At 33.1% G+C, this 20,594-nt stretch overlaps 1 protein-coding gene across 2 annotated transcripts in view; it reads left to right on the forward strand.

Annotated features, from left to right (window-relative positions):
• Positions 1-20,594, forward strand: part of LOC112049762 (uncharacterized) — a 105,991-nt gene that overhangs the window by 55,409 nt on the left and 29,988 nt on the right. For both annotated transcript variants that reach the window (XM_024087791.2, XM_024087792.2), the window contains exon 3: positions 7,264-7,288. In XM_024087791.2, coding sequence (XP_023943559.2) covers positions 7,264-7,288 — 25 coding nt within the window. The remainder of the gene's footprint in view (positions 1-7,263; positions 7,289-20,594) is intronic.

The raw sequence follows: 20,594 nt of genomic DNA on the forward strand, positions 1-20,594 counted from the left end.
GATAGAAGCTGGCGTTACTTTGCGGAAGTTCATCATGATTATGTAATGATTTATTTATTTTGCTATCATCCGCGAAAAGTCGACGAACCCATGTGACGACGTCACCCAGGTAAATAAATACTCTCTCTATCCCGAAACCGGAGCATCCTCAGGAGATGTTGACTCTACAACGTGCAATTGCAAATTTGCATAAATCATTATATAATCAAGTAGTTACTCGTAGTAGTCTAATATTAGTAATACTAATTTTATGGTAAAATACAAAACAACTATCGCAAAAAGTAGTTCGTATTTGTACAAAACAAAACTTTCGCACTAAGGCGAACGACCTCTTTGTTGTCGAACTTCTGTAACAACCGAAACAACTTGTATCTACTTAACCTTATTCTGCTTATTTAAGACTCTCATTCGCTCAACGAATAACTATAATACGCTTAATCTTCAGGCTTTTCTTAAGCCGACTTCTCAACCGATCCTAAGAACTAATAAAAGGATCATCCATTGTATAAATATTGATAAAACAATAGACAATAGACGTTAAGTAATTAGTGAGCCTTTAAATGAAACTCCAAAAAAGTTCTGTAAAGAGTTGTTAGATTTACGGCTAATATAATCGCTTCGTAACTTTGAATAATAAAGCAATGAAAATTATCATTAGAAGATATAACTTTGACGAAAAGCTAAAGTTTGTTTTGAGTTAAATAGCCTAAGCTATTATTGTAGGTAATGTATAAATTAAAACTTTTCGTTCCAGATGCCGTTAATATATTCTACGTATTCTATGTTTTAATAACTAATAAATTAAGAAAAAGTGTTTATTTTTCTAATTAAAAATGTTACCATGAAAAAAATATTGAAAATCTTAAACTTTAGTTGTGATTGTAAAGATCGCCTACAGTCCTTAAAAAAACAAAATACTTTATTTTTTAAACTCTGAAACAGTTAATTGCCGCTAAATTTATGTACCTACCCTAATATTCATATTTTTCATCTCCGTTGAGCATCAGGAAGTTTGTTAAATTTAACATGTTGGGTTTCATAGTTTCCATTAATCTTGAGTAACAAGAAGTGGGTTCCATGTCTTTAATAAGCTCCTCGTAATGAAGATCATACTCTGGAACATATTTAACCGACTTCAATAAAAGAAGGAGGTTCTCAATTCGGCACGTATGTATTGTTTTATTATTTTTTTAAAAGTTTGTAACCTCATAACTTTGTCATTTATTAACCAATTTTCAAAATTATTTCTTTGATAGAAAGAGCAAGTATACCTCCAGATTAGTCCTATTTAATGAAAGTTGATTCAGTAATTTTGTGTTAATGATAATAAAAATAGTTTATTTAAAGGTAAAAACCCAGTGTAAAACAAACATAATAATAATAATAATTATGTATAAATTAAATATTGTATATTATAATAATAAGTTAAAATCAAAATAACTGAAATAAGTGAACAAAATCGCCCGTACTGTGGTGCTTACGGTAACTATGCTAGGACACATTAAAAACAGAAAAATATATTTTTTTTTAATTTTGAATAAGCATGTGATCAGCTGGAATCAGGTGTGATTAAGCACATGCAGCTATGATGCAGCCTATGGTGGAACGCGCTTGCCTAGAAGATGCCTATTCACTCTTGACTTGAATATTTTTTAGAGTGATTAGGGAGGGGAGGATGGTAGTTATACGAGGGCTTAGGCCCACCTCCCCTGAAACGGCTTCTGTGAGCAACGCGACGAAACACGACTAACCATGTCAAATGACACGACCAGTCATTTTGAGGCGCGACTTTGCGTATAGGGTGGTAACCTAAGCCGCGGTCGAAGCCTACCACCGGAAATGCCACTCAATTAGCACTACCCGGGGGCCGCGTGTAGGGGGATCTCCACATAATTAAAAAAAAAACAACATATCACAATGTTTGTGATTAACTTCGTTTCCAACTATTGTTTAACGAAAACTAATTATCACATCCGTGTAGCATCGGCAAAATAAATCCATTTTGCGGATGTGTAAAATGTAAAACACGTAATTCAATAGAGCTACAATGGATGCCGGGCTGTTGCCGCGCTAAATTGAAAAATATTACTTTATTCCGACCCCGTAGTAGCGAGTAGCGACGTTCGCCTGATGTCGTGCATTGCATTGGAAAAAGTCGGCAAGGTGGGCAAATTGGACAAAGTGATCGCATTGGCAACTACATACCTGTGCCAATTTTTAACAACCTCCCAAAAGGAGAGGTAAATTATTCGTACCAATAATTTTTCTACTATTTTTTTTACATATTGCAATTTTGACCTAATTTTGAGATAGATAGTTATAATGTATATAATACACATTATATTTTGAGATAGATGGTTATAATATGTATAATACACACTATAACCTCAAAATTTCGTTTCGTTCGCCTGATGTCGTGCATTGCATTGGAAAAAGTCGGCAAGGTGGGCAAATTGGACAAAGTGATCGCATTGGCAACTACATACCTGTGCCAATTTTTAACAACCCCCCGAAAGGAGATCTCAATTCGTAAATTACTCGTGCCAATAATTTTTCTACTATTTTTTTACATATTGCAATTATGACCTAATTTTGTGATAGAGGTTATACTCGTAATATTTTATTTTGTCGTATTTTGACGGCCGCGTGGCGCAGTGGGTAGCGACCCTGCCTTCTGCATCCACGGCCGTGGGTTCGATTCCCACAAATGGAAAATATTTGTGTGATGAGCATGGGTGTTTTCCAGTGTCTGTGTGTATTTATACATTTTATAAGTATTTATATGTAGTATATAATTGTATATAATATTATAATATCAACTATCTTAGCACCCATAACACAAGCTACTCTGTATGCTTACTTTGGGGCTAGATAGTGATGTGTACTGTTTAAGTATATTTATATATTTATTTAAAAAAAAAATATCAAGTTTGTTTACACTTTTACGCAAAGACTATTGAACATATTATTTAGATAACTAGCCAACACCCTGCATAGTTCCCGTTCCAGTGAGAATACGGTGTTAAAATATTACCTATGCCACTCTCAAATAACGTGACTTTCTAGTGGTAAAAGTATTTTCAAAATCAGTTTTAGATAAAGATATTACCCGATACAATACCACAAACTTTACCTCTTTGTAATATTAGTATAGATATAGATTTTGATTAAAGAATATGGCTGTATATTTTACAACCTGGAAGAGCATAGAGGCTACTTTTTATCTAGCTAAACTAAAGAGTACTCGCGGTAAGGAGATCTCAATTCGTAAATTACTCGTGCCAATAATTTTTCTACTATTTTTTTACATATTGCAATTATGACCTAATTTTGTGATAGAGGTTATACTCGTAATATTTTATTTTGTCGTATTTTGACGGCCGCGTGGCGCAGTGGGTAGCGACCCTGCCTTCTGCATCCACGGCCGTGGGTTCGATTCCCACAAATGGAAAATATTTGTGTGATGAGCATGGGTGTTTTCCAGTGTCTGTGTGTATTTATACATTTTATAAGTATTTATATGTAGTATATAATTGTATATAATATTATAATATCAACTATCTTAGCACCCATAACACAAGCTACTCTGTATGCTTACTTTGGGGCTAGATAGTGATGTGTACTGTTTAAGTATATTTATATATTTATTTAAAAAAAAAATATCAAGTTTGTTTACACTTTTACGCAAAGACTATTGAACATATTATTTAGATAACTAGCCAACACCCTGCATAGTTCCCGTTCCAGTGAGAATACGGTGTTAAAATATTACCTATGCCACTCTCAAATAACGTGACTTTCTAGTGGTAAAAGTATTTTCAAAATCAGTTTTAGATAAAGATATTACCCGATACAATACCACAAACTTTACCTCTTTGTAATATTAGTATAGATATAGATTTTGATTAAAGAATATGGCTGTATATTTTACAACCTGGAAGAGCATAGAGGCTACTTTTTATCTAGCTAAACTAAAGAGTGTTCGCGGGATAGTAAGAATCATAAAAACACGCATACGTAACAAGTGTTTCAAGAATCACTACCTTCTGTATCCGACCCTTGATCCAGCAGTTCAGCGAAAGCTTCTTAATGTGGTCTTAATTGGTCAAAGCTTTTCGCTACAAAACCATTGATTGAAACAACTATCGGAACAATAATAGATGACAATAGGTAGAACTTAACAATCTTCTGGTAATCGTATTGCTAAAACTGATTCTACTGAAAACTCATCTAACAATAGGGTTAAAATTAAAATTAATTAACTAAACATCCACATTCAACACCTCGTAGTTAATCGTAAATTTATAACTTAACAAAGTGAAAGCCTACCTGTGCTTTTAATGAAATACCTGAGGTAAACAATCAAATTAAAACCATCAGTTTTATTTGCTGTGAATAATTATTGCAATGAAAGTTACTGTTTAAGTGCCAGAGAGCATTATTATCCTTGTAATTAAATACGCCTAATTTATTTTTAGGACATTCTAGAGAATCGTGCAAAAAACTAAATAACTGTAGATTTTTTCGTCCATAATTCAAACTGTTGAAGACGGTATTCATAATACGCGGAAGGTTGTTAAAAATTACACACATTGTTTTTTGTTAAGATTTATTGCTAAATCTAATAATAGTGTATTTCCTTAGACAGGTGTTTTACAGGAAACAAGTTAAACTATCTTTCCTAATCCAATTACATATTATAATTATGTAGATGTATCTTATAAATATGTAGTTTTAAATACTAATTGTTTAATTACAATTAATTAATTGAAAAATGAGGACTAAAATATTATCTCTTTAAATTAAGTAACTCTTTAAGAATATAAGTATAACCATTAAAGACAAGTAATAATTATAATCTCTACTTATAATAGGTTACTCTCAAGTAATTTTCATGGCATGCACTTGAAACTTTCTAAAATAGAAAATATTGCTACCCTCCGACTTGATTGCCCAGGATCCGTCGAACATTTTTACAATTGATTACTATTAAGTTAACTTTCCGTGAGTAGCTTCATCTTGATGAGACACTCAACTTTTTTTACTTACGAAAAATTTTGTTTCTGGTATCTAACTGGGTTACCACGTAATAAAAATTTCTGAGCGTCGGTAACTGGTAACACACTTAACTACCACGGATCCTGGGTTTTGATTTACGTCTTACTGTAAGTATATAAAGTTGCGTTGATTTTTTAAATTCGATTTTTAAATAAACAAAATCGAACATTTTAATTATCTTAAATATCACTTGATTTCTCTTATCTATCTTATTAGACTTTATTGTTGATGAATCAAAAAAAAATATTTAAAACGTGAACAAGGTGATTATATCATTCGTTCATTGTTTATTCTAAACGGTACGTGTAACCATCATAACAGATCAGAATCTAAACAACTTTCATCCTATTGCGGTAGATGCAAATGGCGGAGTACGTACGTAATATAACTTGTTAAATTTAACTTGTTAGACAAACAGTTGGGTCCGTAGTGGCCACTTTCAACACTGTTTGATTAAGGTAAAAGCTATCATAGGTGGTGATCTTCCAACGTTGCATTTATAACAGTGTTTTAGTAGCCTTTTAATAAGTTAGACATATATATTTTGCAGCTAAAGCTAGACAAATTAAATGAGACGTCAGACTAGTCTAGCATCTGTAACTATACAAATCAATTACTAGTTTATGGAGACCGGCTAGACGAAAACTTTATCAATACTAATATTAATAACGGTTTTATTTGCTCTCTAAGACATGGAGCTATATCAACATCGTCCATTTCTCAACTGCAATCTACTATTGAATTTATCTTAAAATAAGTCGAAATGGTCGACGTCGTGGTCCTAGATGTCAGACGTGGAATTTTTGACACACGATCTCGGTTGCACCCGAAAGATACAGTCCATAAGAACTTTCAATGTGCATTAACGAAAATATGAGAAACAAAAAAAATAAGGTCGAGCTGTTTTGCGCTTAGCAACACACTTGACGGTGTAGGTAGGTATTGTTTTTTTTTTATTCTTTACAAGTTAGTCCTTGACTACAATCTCACCTGATGGTAAGTGATGATATAATCTAAGATGGAAGCGGGCTAACTTGTTAGGAGGAGGATGAAAATCCACACTCCTTTCGGTTTCTACACGACATCGTACCGGAACGCTAAATTGCTTGGCAGTACGTCTTTGTCGGTAGGGTGGTAACCAGCCACGGCCGAACCCTCCCACAGCTAGACCTGGACCAATTAAGAAAACCTCAATCGACCCAGCCGGGGATTGAACCCAGGACCTAGGACCCAGGACCAGGACCAGGAGGCCGTCAAAAGGAGGTTGTTTAATTTTATAATATAGATTTAAACTAGCTCGGCTATGAGACTAACTAAGAGACTTATGATAATAATTTATATTAGCTGTTATAAAACAATATGCTATTATTTATTACACGATATATAAATTGCTCTGTTCCGTGTCATAAAACATTTATTAGTCTGAAACGTATCTAAATGCGGTCACGGGTGGTGCCGGTGTCCTCGGTCTCACTTTCCCTCTTTGGCAAGCTGCTCCAATTGACTGACGAATTCTTTTGCCTTCTACAATATTTGTTGAATGGATCTCAGTTAAACGTACTGACCGGGTCAAATTCCTGTGCTGACTTAAAGCAGAACATCTGAAACCTTTGATGCATTTAGTAACCTTAAAGGCTTCTACTCTTAATAATATTCCGTGTAGGGTTTTATATTTTTTAATTAGCTCATAATTTTATTGAATTGACGACTGGTGATAGAAGTGCTGGTTCATTTTGCGCAACCAGCGCTGAAATTGCAGCCAGTATTCTTGCCACCAGTCCAACTAATCGCTATTCCAACACCTTGGGACAGCAACGTCCATCGGCACTTCGAACTATATTCCCTGCTCATTGCCACTTCAGCTATACAAAACAAGTAGTTACAAGTACCTAACCACGAACGCTGAACGCACGAATGAAGTCAGCCAAAATTTTGCCTAAGAAGGTCTCTAATTGTTTTAGTTTTTATAGTCAATATTGATTTTTACAGTAAGATATTTGTTAAAAAATGGTTATGAATATATATGAGTATATATTTCATGGGTGTTAGGAGAAAATGGTGCTTCGCGGCACATAATTGCTTGTGACAAGTTTCTCTTCCGAAATGATAAATTGCACTGTCTTAAGCCATTGAGAATTTGCATAATCTTCTTATTTGTGAGTACGTGTATGGAAACTAATGACTTATGTTTTCTTTTTTTTACAGAGCAACCTCTTCACGTGTCCAAATGGTAAGCTAACAACCGTTATTTTAAACAAACTATTCATGATCATCATTCTACGAAGGTACACACACACGTTACATACCAACTTATATCTTACGTGTCTGCAATACTTGTATATTAACGCTATAAAATAAGAGTCATTTACAAATAGGTACAAAATTAAAAAATAATAATCTTGAAAACCTAAAAATACAAATATTTTATAAAAACTGTATATTTGTCGTTGATATATTTCGCATTCGATTTTGACCATCCTCACAGGTCGACATTATTTCATGTAATTTTGGTGTTTCGACATTAATATTTAACTGTGGGTCCCTCAATTCTTGATCATAATATTAAGTCGTAAAGTTATACGTAATGTGGTATCTTTATATACCTATTATAGTCCAGTAATTTTAGGCATTTTAAACTCCAATCTAGGGAAAGGGATTGATTTCATATCTTCATAATAATACCGTAATAGAGGTGTATACAAAAATTCAGCTCACTAGGAATATTTCCCCATTAAAACCTAATATTACTAGACTATTAGCTGTAAACGCACGAAATACAAGACACGAGAATTGGTATACGCAACTCAGTTAATCCCCAACACGATACAATGACTGTTAAACTGGTCACAAAATTAAGAAATTCTTACTAAAGGCATCTGAATATGAGGCCTTATACCTGAGGTACAGGTGTAAGGCGTCATATGCCTATATTACTATCGGTATAACTGATTCTCTCCAATAAGGAATACGGTGATGCAGAGGAAGCCCAAAGCTCCACTTTTCTTGCACATCATATTCTTGAAGTTGCGGTTAATTACCCAAAACCAACATTTCCTTGAGATTACGACAGTCATACAAGATGAGCTTAGTTAATATTTACACATATTACATGTTATTCCAGTAACGAGACAAATTGTTGCAAGCATTTCATTGTTATATTCATGAAATATGGATGATGTAGTTTATGTCGGTTAATTACAAGATCTACAGCATTACTTGAATATTCATGTTTATTCGTAGTATAACGACATACTGGATTAAAGAAATTATATTTTACAACTCTAAGTTCAAGTTTACCGGTTTACTACGAGCTATTTATGTTCAGAGGGAGAGAAAGTAGAGTGATTTAAAAAAAAATTCTTTAACAGTAAGTTTTCAAACGATTTCTATCAATTTTGTGTTTTTTTTAGAAAGTAATTTTTCCGTTTAATAGTAATAATAATTATGATAGGTGATATGTACGTCATTACGTCCTCTATACCTAACTTACTAAAAATTATTATTAATTACTAGGGATCGTACACATAAAATCAAACTTAAAATAATTATAATAACATCTTATACAGCTGTATAAAAGAATAGCAAATTAACAATTGGCTATTATAATTATTATTCGGCTTGTAGTCGTTTATTTCAGATAGGATTTAATCCACCAGGCACTGTTAAACAATTCATGTAGGTGCGAAAATATATGTAGAGCTCAGTTATAATGTATCTATAATAATATGATTAGTATTATCAAACCCGCAAAACCAGTTCCAAATAAAAAATAATAAAGTGCCCAAATGTAAATGTAAATCCATTATGAACCTTACCTAACTTTCTAAACTACATCAGCATAATGAAACTACACTGAATCCACCTATTTCCATGGTTTGCATTCAAATGTACTTATTAATTTAGACAGCAGTTTCATAAGCTAAAAGCAGTCCGAGTACGTTCCATTTTAAACGTATCTCATTACTTAACCGTAAGCTTATCATATTTAAAATCCAGGATTATATAAAAAAACATTTTTAATCCACTTTTGTATACCAGTATGAATAATAAGCAAGCGTTTGTCTTTTTTTTATTCTTTACAAGTTAGCCCTTGACTACAATCTCATCTGATGGTGATGATGCAATCTAAGATGGAATCGGGCTAACTTGTTAGGAAGAGGATGAAAATCCACACCCGTTACGGTTTCTACACGGCATCGTCTGTTAACCTTATTTTTTTTATTTCAGTTATGTGCATTGTAAAAAATGTAGTTTTTGTTAATTTTTCCCTCTATCCTCTATTATAAAAATCTGTTACCGAGAGTAACTATTGAACCGAACAAAGTATTTTTTTTTAATGATGAACGCTAGCTGCAATCACGCCTTATAACAGAGGATGCACCCTATAATGCCTTGATAAAGCCTTTACTCTCGACTTGAAGCTGGATATCTTTATAGTGCAACAAATGAGGAACTTTACCTCTTCGTAAGTGTCCAAAGGATAATAGTGGTGCTGATATCCGAGACATCTTTCAAAAATTCAAAACACATTTACGAGTATTTCACGTAAGCTCAGTTTACACACACTTTTGAAACGTCAGTTGACTATTTGCAAATATTCTACCACCTACCACCACCACTACCACCTGTAAAGATTCTTTAATAAAATGGTGGTAAGAAAATGAGGAGAAACCGCTCACTCTCCGAAATATACCTTGTAAAATAATGACAGACAGGAAAATTTTGACTGCGAGCGAAGACCCTTGATTAGAGTGGAGATAATGTTTACTTTAAAAAGACATGCCAGCAATTATTTTATAAAAAAAAAATTGGGTTACCTTCGTATTCAATATATTGATAATAAAATTTTTCGTGATTTTAATTACAGCCTGCCATCGCTAAGTTAATTACTGATACCTTGTCAAATTGAGACAAGCAGAGAATTACGGGAAAACGGAATCGATGTAATTAACTAATTAGTGTACGTAAAATAAAAGTTGAGAAGAATTTCGAGATTTTTTATATTATTTTATTCTAGCAGACGCCCGTGACTTCGTCCGCGTGGAATTCACTCAAAATTCCGATTTTTTCACAAATTTTTTCACAAATAAAACCGTGGGAACCATTGTTTTTTCCGGGATGAAATGTATGTGTTATGTGTTAATCCAGGGTATTATCTATCTTCGTTTCAAATTTCAGTCAAATCGGTTCAGTAGTTGCTGCGTTAAAGAGTAACAAACATCCAAACATCCATACAAACTTTCGCGTATAATATTACATATACTGTAATATTATACGCAAAATCCTACTTCTTACATATAATATTGGTAGGAAGTAGGATTTCCTAAAATCTGAAATAAATTTTTACCACAACCATTCTAATAATAATAAAAAACAAGAGGCTCTTGCTAAGAGTTTGACAATAATACTATTTTTTTAGAATTAAATAATGAAAGAAGCTATCAATATTTAAATATTCGTACATTTACAAGTCCTTCATACCACAATCCTTACATCAGTTGGTAGACTTCAAGACAACATGTGCTGCATTACCTAGAAAAAGGCCCCACATTTAAAAATAAATGTTCCTTTCTCGCTCATGACATAGTATAACTATTAGACAAAGAAGATGATCCAGTTTAGATCCACTCTTGTACCCCGTATCATTAAAATTTAAAAAATAAAAGGATTTTTTAATTAAAATCTATTAATTGAATAAAGTATTTAGTTAAATAGAAAGAAATAAATAAAATTAAAACCCAACTTTTTGAGTTATGTCAAGATGGCGCTCTTAAAGCAACTATGACATAACATTTAACAGCAAACATAAAAACGACTACTGCGTTGAAAACGTCATCAATCCGCCATTATTACCCATATTAGTGTAGCATTTCTTGGGAGAGAATGAATATTATTTCGAAAGAAAGTAAATTCGAAAATTTGTATAATGGAAAATAGTTAAACAATGTATTTTCTTTTATTTTGGCCAGGGTACAATGACTGATCCTGAGCTCCATACAATTTTGAACCATCTCCTTTGTAAACTTACTCCCTAGTCGAGAAAAAGTGTCCAGTTACTTACAGTTCCAGTAGCTAACTAAATATTAGTCGTCAGGTATTCTAGACTGGCACTAATATTTCGTTAACGGTAGACAGACTGCCTGACGGGGCAAATAAACGAGCGGGTCGTCGCATAGGTCTGGAGGATCTTCATCAGCGGCATAATTAATGTAAGGAAATTGCCTTCTGGCGTTATGTTCTAAAGGTTGTCTCACATCGAATGATATGTTTCAATTATTTTGCTCAAAAATTACGACATTGTAGCATCTTAGCGGTTATTATTTTTTTTGTTTTCACTCGCTTTGCTCAAAACTTCATTGTATTGTATCGGGAATTAAATAGCATATTTAAGTTCTTGGGGGAAAAGTATTACTTTTCAGTTTATGGTCAATAAACCTACGTAAAACGATAACAGCGATAACCGTAGCCGTAGGTATAATATAATGTCGTTGCAAGAATAACCTGCCTGTAAAAATTCTATAGTAATTTATTTATAGTCTTTTATGATTAAAGTAGTCATAGCAAAATAAACGTCAATAATAAATAATACTCTATTTTTTACTGTTTCTTAAAAAAAGCAAAAATTTTACAAATTATTCACTATTAATTTTTTAAAAATAAATTGTTTAATGATGTATTACATAATTTTAGTTTCTCTAAATTCGTAGAATGTGTCAAATCATATGTATATAATCTCAGGTATATCTACAGAAATACTTGTTTTTAAATAATTTATAAATAAAGTAATTACATGCGTTTGTAGTATAGGCTTCAAAGGAAAATATTTATATTAATAAACATACCACAACCGTATTTCATCCACATTCTTTATGTGAGTTTCCACGGATTTTCAATATGGAAATCAAAGAGACGTCAAATATGAATACCTTCGGTATTGGATATACTCTGTGAAAACTCTGACACTTGGGTATATTAAAATCCCCTTGTAATCTGTCCATACGTGCGTTTCGGTTTGCATTTCAACATTCTGAATATATTGAGCGTTTGCAGAAGAAATTTTAATATACGAAGTGTCTAAAGCTCATCCAACTTTTAGATGACATCTTTTTTCAAACGACTTCTGAAAGATGTTTATCGATTCGATAGGTTCGATGAAATGAAGATCGTGTTATATATCTGGAATCAAATTCTAATACTGTAATATAATAACTAATATTTACTCGTAAGTCGTTGTTTATGAATTACTTTGACGTACTACGACAAAACATTTTTCCTGAAATGACATTATTTAGTTATTTTACGTAATTCTCGAGTTTTCCCGCGAATTTATTCGCGAAATTTACGCTTTCGTTCTATTCCATTCTGCGGCAGTGTACATTAACCCTTAGTCCTCTACGTGACAAACCTTTACCCTTACCTTTATCATTTACGACATGGATGTATGTTTTATAACCACTTTCAACCATAACAGTGCTATCCAGTCGTATAATATGCAATTTCAAATGGTCAGTTCGTAAATTTATAGTTACGTATGATTGTTAGTTTTGGGTATAATATCTCATAGGTAATTCTGGTCTCTCGTGATTGAGAATCGGTTAATATTGCATTTAAACCACAGTGCAGTTTGAAGTTGTTCAGAAATTTGCACGATTTAATATTCAGGTATTACGAGTAGGTACTTCAAGCAGCTTTGTTACCTACTGAATTATTATAGCTATACCTAAATTACATAAATCTAATCTATACTAATATTATAAAGCTAAAGAGTTTGTTTGTTTGTTTGATTAAACCCGCTTAACTTAGGAACTACTGGTCCGATTTGAAAAATTCTTTCAGTGTTAGATAGCCCATTTATCGGGGAAGGTTATAGATTATATATTATCCCCATATTCCTACGGGAACGGGAACCACGAGGGTGAAACCGCACGGCGTCAGCTAGTAGCGACTAAATGTAATGTAATTGCTACACAATGCAATAGAGAAAACATTCTGCATCATTTAGTTGTATGTTTCTGCGTTGTTATGACATAATATGAAACTCAGGTTGGTTAAACTATTTATTACTTTAAGATCTTAGTCTGAACCGATCTGATTTTATGACCTGAAAGTAGCTTAAGTGCTTAATTCAGACAACTATTTAAATAAATTAGCACTCTGAGCTCTCGATATATCCACGGAAACCGTGAAATTTTAAAATAAGAAGATATAATTATGTTATTGATATATATTTCTGCTTATTGATGATGATTGATAGATATAATTAATAATAATAAATAATAAAAATAAAATTCTTTATTTAGCTGAGTACATACAACTGAGAAAAAAAACAGATACAAAAAAAATTTAAAAAGGGACTGCACACCATCGGATAAGACTCTGCGGAGTGTGGCTTCCTGGTGTGCGATCTCTTCGTACATGCCACTTATTTTAACTTATAAAACTAATAAAACTAATAATAATGTTACTTCAGCTAAAAAGGTTACTGCCTCAGCATAATGCTGCAGCGTTTGCTGCAGCGCTGGTATTCTGGCGCAACCTTTGGTGGCGTCACTACACGACAGGCATATTTATTATGATAGGCATATATTTCTACGGTCACTACAGGCAATGGATCACAAGATCCTCCAGTTTCATATTAAATCGTTCGTTTTCGCATGGATTCCTCAGTTTTTCGTGGATAACAGAAATTTCGATAGCTTAATTACTAACTATATCCATTTTAAAATTTGATTTTACTTGTAATGAAAATGTGAAACGTTAATTTGTCTTTAAATAAAAAAAAACTAAGTAATTGAAATTACAATAGCAAATTTCGTGAAATAAACACGAGAGGGAATGTTCTTGAGATTCAGTACACCACAATTAACCAGTGACTTGCTAGCGACAGTTCACGCAGTTAACTAAGGAGATAATCCAATTCTGTTGGAGTGTACTCTGGAACGGCAATTCTGTCCCCGTAGCGGAGGTATGCTAAGAGTTGTTGAGTGTAAATGGAAATTGAAAATGTAAAAGACAATGTGAAATAAATACCGTTACAAATGTTTGGGTAAAAGTTAAATAAGCTTAGTGAAATACTTACTTAAAAGCATTATTATCAGTTTATGAATACGGAGCTTAGATTTACCATGCTGCTCTAATATGGATTTCGGTGACGATTGAAAATGAAAATGATACTTATTGCTAAAATAAGGCTCTGAACAACAGTCAATAGTGCTGAAGGTCCTGAATTAAGTTTGAAAAACCTGTATCTCAGGTCCCTAGCTCTTCCTACTTAGGATAAAACTGGTTATTATAACAATCATAAGGAAATTAAGTGTGTATGTATGTATCTTTGGATGTGTGTGCGTGTGTGTTACTGCATGATTTGTTTGTATGTTCCTAATAATTATTTAATTTATCTCAATATACCAAATGCGGTTTGGCAGACTTCACACACGTAGAGTATTAAGAGAATTGTCATGTATGCAGGTTGCATCACGATGTTTTCCTTCAGCGTTGGAGACACGTGATATTTAATTTCTTAAAATGCACATAACTAAAAAGATAGAGATGCATGCCTCGGACCAAATTCAAACCTGTGCCCTCCGAATTCAAGGCAGAGGACGTATCCACTGGGCTATCACGTCTCTCAAATCACGTATATGCAAATATCATAATGAAAATCGGTAACAATAGCTTAATATTCTATCTCTTTTTAGTCAAAAATGTTCTTATTTTAAATTGAAAGAGTTTCTCGTCAATATCGCTCTCAGCAATTCATCATCCTACAACATCAATAACCTCAATGGCGGACGCTATTCGAAAGTAGATACCCTAGATACTTTGACGCCGAGCAGGGTTTATCGTTTTAATACATTTTCAAGGAGAACTTCGTCGGAGATCAGAATTGCTGCGATTTTTATGACATTTTAGAAAGAAATTTGAAATTCGATGAAGTCGTAAAAAAGGAACAGTGTTTTTAAAGTAGGTACCTACTACATACGAGTCAAATATTGGCGACAAACATAGTTATTGAACTTTTGTGAAATGATATTTTTTATGAGCTTACACCTTCGCTCGTTTGATGAGTTATGAAATTTATACAACTTTATTTATTGTGACTTCCGTATAATGTGAACAAAATCACAGAGAAAAAGTTTAATGAGGGATATCGTTTTAAATAAAACTATATTTGCCTAAAATCCTAACTACCCAACCTAACTTTAACATCCTAATATTGCAAAGTATGTGTTTCTTTTCGTCTCTTAATAAATTAATTCTTGATAATAACTTCCAAAGCTTTGACCAACATCTTAAGAAGTTTTCGCTTAACTGTTGGATCAAGGGTCACATACAGAAGGCAGTGATGCGGCGCGTATTGTAAGGAGGTTCCTCACTCTAGAGCCCTGACCACCGGTTGCTTGGGCACTCAAACGTCCCGCAGCGGGAGGGTTGTATTTTTTTATAAATTTTTAGTAGTGTTTTGTATTATATTTTATACCAGCAGCCGCCCGCGACTTCGTCCGCGGGAAACTCGATGTAAACTTTCAACTACCCCTACCCTACCCCTACCCTACTTCCAAAACCTATATGCAATTTTTTCTTTATAATATTCTGTCGTCGTTATTCCTAGAAAAATAACATTGAAAACATACCCCCGTAAACACATAGTTTACCTATATACCTGTTAAAAATAACAAAAAACATATCAGACAACAGTAAATAAGTGGAATACAAAAACCTCATAATCATCTGTTTCGTCTTCGCAGAAGCTGAACCCGTAGTTATAATAAGTTGGTACTTTCTCTTTTCCACGTGCCTGCTCTTAAAAGGCTTCCCAGTCTTAGCAGGTAATTAAAGAAAAATTTTCTTTGATAAATCATTCATTCAAATAATAAAGCAATTATATTATCTGTTTATAGACTCCAGAACAATGACCTGCTATTACGTAGAACAATTACCTCTGGGGACATCACTAAAACGAATAATAAAAGGAGTCTGGGGTATTATTGCGGGGTGAATAGATATTTACCACTTAATTTCGTAATTTGGAACTCTAATCACGAGCCTGTTAGACTCGAATATTGCCGATTCAACCTTACAAAGTCCTGCCACATTGGTATTCTCCGTGCGAAATGTCCATTAGAGTTTTTGCTACAAAATGATCGTCGGATTTTTGTATTGGATACGTTTAGCCGTTTATATGCCGTGATACTGTTTAATTTACGTAATGTGATTCATAAAACATTTATTAATCAATTCACCAAATATTTAATTGGAGACAAAGGGGAATGCCCATTGGCCCATACAACGTTGACACAGGGAACCCAGGTACCTATAACCTACCCCCGTATAAAAGTATATAGAGATGATAATTTGATGTATAAAAAAGTATCTAGACTAATAATTGGCTTAGTAAAAGTATGTTTTTAAAGAAAAATACATTTTTAATCACTCTTCTAGGGCAAATTGTTCGGCGGTGTACCATAGTGGCGAAGTAACATTTGAAGCTGTTAATTTTTTTCTGTTACCAACAAGCCTTACAAACAAGAAAACGAATAAACAAATCAATCATAAGTCTTTAAAAAACATCGTAAAACTCAAGCTGTAGGTATAACTAACTTTGCTTGTTCCCATTGTGGACAAATTAAAGATTTTTTTTTGATGATTTTATTATTAAAGTAGAATTATCAAGCTTTTTTTAGATATAAGTCAACAGCCGGGTGGTAGGGTAGGTCTGGGCCGGGGATGGCTATCCCATCATCATCCCATAAGCTTATCTGGATTTAAAATTATGATAACAACATTTTAAACCGTAAATGCAACGAGATACATAATAACCATTGGAATCTGACTGATATTGTAGTATAATTTAGCAGTATTAATGAAAACACACATACAGTAACGTCTGTAACTAAATCCCTACATATTACCTTCTTACAAGCGGTATAAAAGACGACGCCTTGCTACGGACTTACGCTTGACTTCATGAAAGTCCAATTGATTCTGTACGACGAACTTTTGTTTAGCGCCTGGTAGTTTACAAACTAGGTTCACGACATTGTCTTTGTGCGGATAATAAAGTTCGTACACAACAATGTACATACTCGTACAAGTACACACTCTACGTGTTGAATTCCAGCTTTACAGTTTACAATGTGCTTTTAAAGCTCCCATAGATACAAGTGTAAGTTAGCCGACTAAATACCGTACTTTTACAATTTCGTTTTTAATTGTGTGTAATTAAATGGGAATTGGGATTCTTATACAATCAGTGTCCAATTTATTAGTTGGACGATTTAGTTGGAGATCCTAAACCTACTGTACTCGATTGAGTACGATTGAAACGGCCAACTTACAATTGTATGTCTGCGGGAGCTCTTATGAATGAAATCATTAATGGTCAATGTGCTTATCATATGCTTTTATTTTTTTTCTTTATCAAAGTTAAGTTAATATAAAATGTATATAACAGCTATGTATTATAAATCTTTTGTAGTATGTATTAGTAGCGGACGCACCGTGGTTATATCCGTGTAGTTTCCGTTCCCATGAGAACGCAGGGATAAAATATGGACTATATTACTCGCTAATAGCGTAGCTTTCCATTGGTGAGAGATTTTTTTTATTCAATTCTGTATTGGCAACATAAGCAAGTAAGGAAATATAGAATTTAGTAATGCGTGTTTAAGTACATTTGAGCATAGTTATCGATGATAAAAAAACGAACTTGAAAATTCCAATTTGTATACCCTTGAAATATTTAATAGAACAAATTAATAGTACTTATATAGAGTAGAAAGTGGTTTAAACTTGTGTCTGGAACTGTACTGACCGACTTCGTTAGAAGGTACAAACATTCTCTAGGAGCTAAGAGGAAGTTTTGTTTAGTACTAGATAGTTCACGAACTACGGACACAATATTGCCTTCGTATTAGTCTATAAGTTTAGTATGTTACAGTTCATTAGGAATCTCTCCAGGATACTTTGGTTAGCCTAAAGCCTTACCTGGCAATTTTTTTCCACGTTAGTTTATCTTAGACTAACTGACGCCGCGCGGTTTTACCGGCGTGGTTCCAGTTCCCGCAGGAATACGGAGATAAAATATAGCCTATGGCCTTCCTCGACAAATGGGCTATCTAACACTGAAAGAATTTTTCAAATCGACTAATACAAACAAACGAACTTCAGCTTTATAACATTAGTAGATATAGATATGAAGTTAACTACTCAATGATTTCTAATTTTTGCCTAAAACAAACTTTTCAATTTCTAATACCTTAATCAAAACTTCTTATAATTATCACTCTCAAAATTTATTGTTTTTTTTAATTATTTTGTGCCACAAAATATTTAAGAATATTAAGACGTTGGTATATTATATCTGTAACAAAATTCATCGAAATTAACTTGCACTGAATACGTAAAAAATTGACAAAGTTTTTTTTCTAATAAAATGTTAAAAAGACCTATTCTTGTAGAAGACGGCCATCGGCTGATATGATGATGATGATGACAAAACTCAACTCAACTCAAAAGCTTAACATTTTTATATGATAGCAAAATTTTTACTTGATTAACATCCAATCTTTAGCTAGCCTCGTTAACAGTGTCAAGTAAATTAATAATTACTTACAATGCCACCGACGCCGTGTTTCAGCGCTTTTATAAGTGGATTTTTAAGAGGAAATTGAAAAGAATATTAATTAAAAATTTAATAGAAATTCGCAAAAAAAAAGTTGCAAACAGTATAGCGCTGGAACTTATAAGTTTTCTCTTTTGCCTCCAGAACTAATTTGTAATTAATATGCTAGGAAATTTAACAATGTTTTTACTTTGTGATTACTACATAGTTTTTTGTGATTACTACATGTTTTTTTTGTAATTACTACACGGTTTTTAGTACCTACGTAAAGAAGTGTGTTTTGATTATCAATAAACTGAAACGAATTTGTTTTAACTAAAGAGCAACTCAAACTTTATAGTCACCATCAAGCTGAGACATACTGATTTTTTTCAGATATTAATAAAACTTGCTCCTAAAATGCCATGAAACTTTTCTTTATTATATTCCTAACTTATTAATTGAAGTTTTAAATTGCTAGGGAAAAACTTCTTTTTTACACAGGAAACTTCTGCAATCATTGTAGGACTTAATAGATTTATTGGAATGTACAAAAAGCTAAAGTTTTCTCGTTAAAAAGCCGAATACAAGCATTCAACTCTGCGCTGCGAGCAGGAAAACGCTGTGCAAAGTGTGAAGTGTGAACTACGGGTCGCTTTGTCGTAGTCCAGACTCCAGTTAAGGAATTCCTGGTTTTTATCCAGGCTCTATAGTAGTTAATGGAATTTTAAATTTGAATAGCGCTCGATTGCAATCATACCTGATGATGCAAACGTTGAAATTTTTTACCAGCTGTGGTGTATAGCAAATACTTTTAACTCGATATTCTCAAAGAAATGAGATAATTATGGCAATATAACTGAACTGGTTCCTAACTGAAAATGAGTGCAGCATACCAGCGGCGAAGAGTCCATACAGGCCGGGTCACCTCTTAAAAATCCATACAAACATTTTCATTAACATAATGAATATGTAAGGATGTATGAAAACCCGGAGTTTGTATCTTAGTTTATAGGAAGTATGGTAAAATGCTAAATTGGGACCTTTTCTAAATTATGCCACACATCGCAGGGCATTCATTTTCTGCTTCCACTGTTTAAGGGGACAGGTGCATTATTTTATAATTTAATATTGTGATATGTGCCACTACTTAAAAATAAAGATCTTTTCCTTCTTTCTTTTTATACTAAGCTAGATGTATGTATTCTAGGCCATTTAGCTTAAATTTCAATAATCAAATCACTTTTAAAATCTGAGTACGATAGAATGTGATTGGAATGTCGAATCTAATAAGGGTTCTATTGTCGTCTATATTGGAGTCATCGACTGACTGGCCACACCCAAATTGCATGGTGAAAGCTAAGGAATTTCCGGTCTCTTAGTATAAACAATAGGCTATGTTTAGTAACAACTTACTTACCTATGTTTAGTTCTCGATTTCTTCTTCGAAAGATATGTTAAAGAAAGCTTTGTTTTAAGAACTGGCCAATGTATTGGCAGTTCCCGTTCCCGGTTAAAAAAATAATTTTCAAAATCGAGAAGGTATATGTATAACTTTTTTACGGTTGCAAAATTAATAGTTTAACAACTTATAGAATAGAATAGAAATCATTTATTTGTTAACACAACACATAACTACATAATAACTTAAAACTAATACATTTATATAGAAAATATGTTGTGCCAAAAAAATGGACCTGACTCAGCTAAAATTTGCTATTATCAGCCTATGTCCTACAAATTGCGTGGTACATTATCTCGTTCCGACGCTCAGAAATTTGTATTACCTGGTAACCCAGTTAGCTACCAGAATCAAGAATTATCGTAAATAAAAAAGTTGAACGTCTCATCAAGATGAAGCTACTCACGGAAAATTTACTTGATAGTAATTAATTGTAAAAATGTTCCAGGGATTCTGGGCTATTCGTTTTTC

This window comes from Bicyclus anynana, chromosome 12 (genome assembly GCF_947172395.1).
Source record: "Bicyclus anynana chromosome 12, ilBicAnyn1.1, whole genome shotgun sequence".
In the NCBI taxonomy this organism is placed as follows: Eukaryota; Metazoa; Arthropoda; class Insecta; order Lepidoptera; family Nymphalidae; genus Bicyclus; species Bicyclus anynana.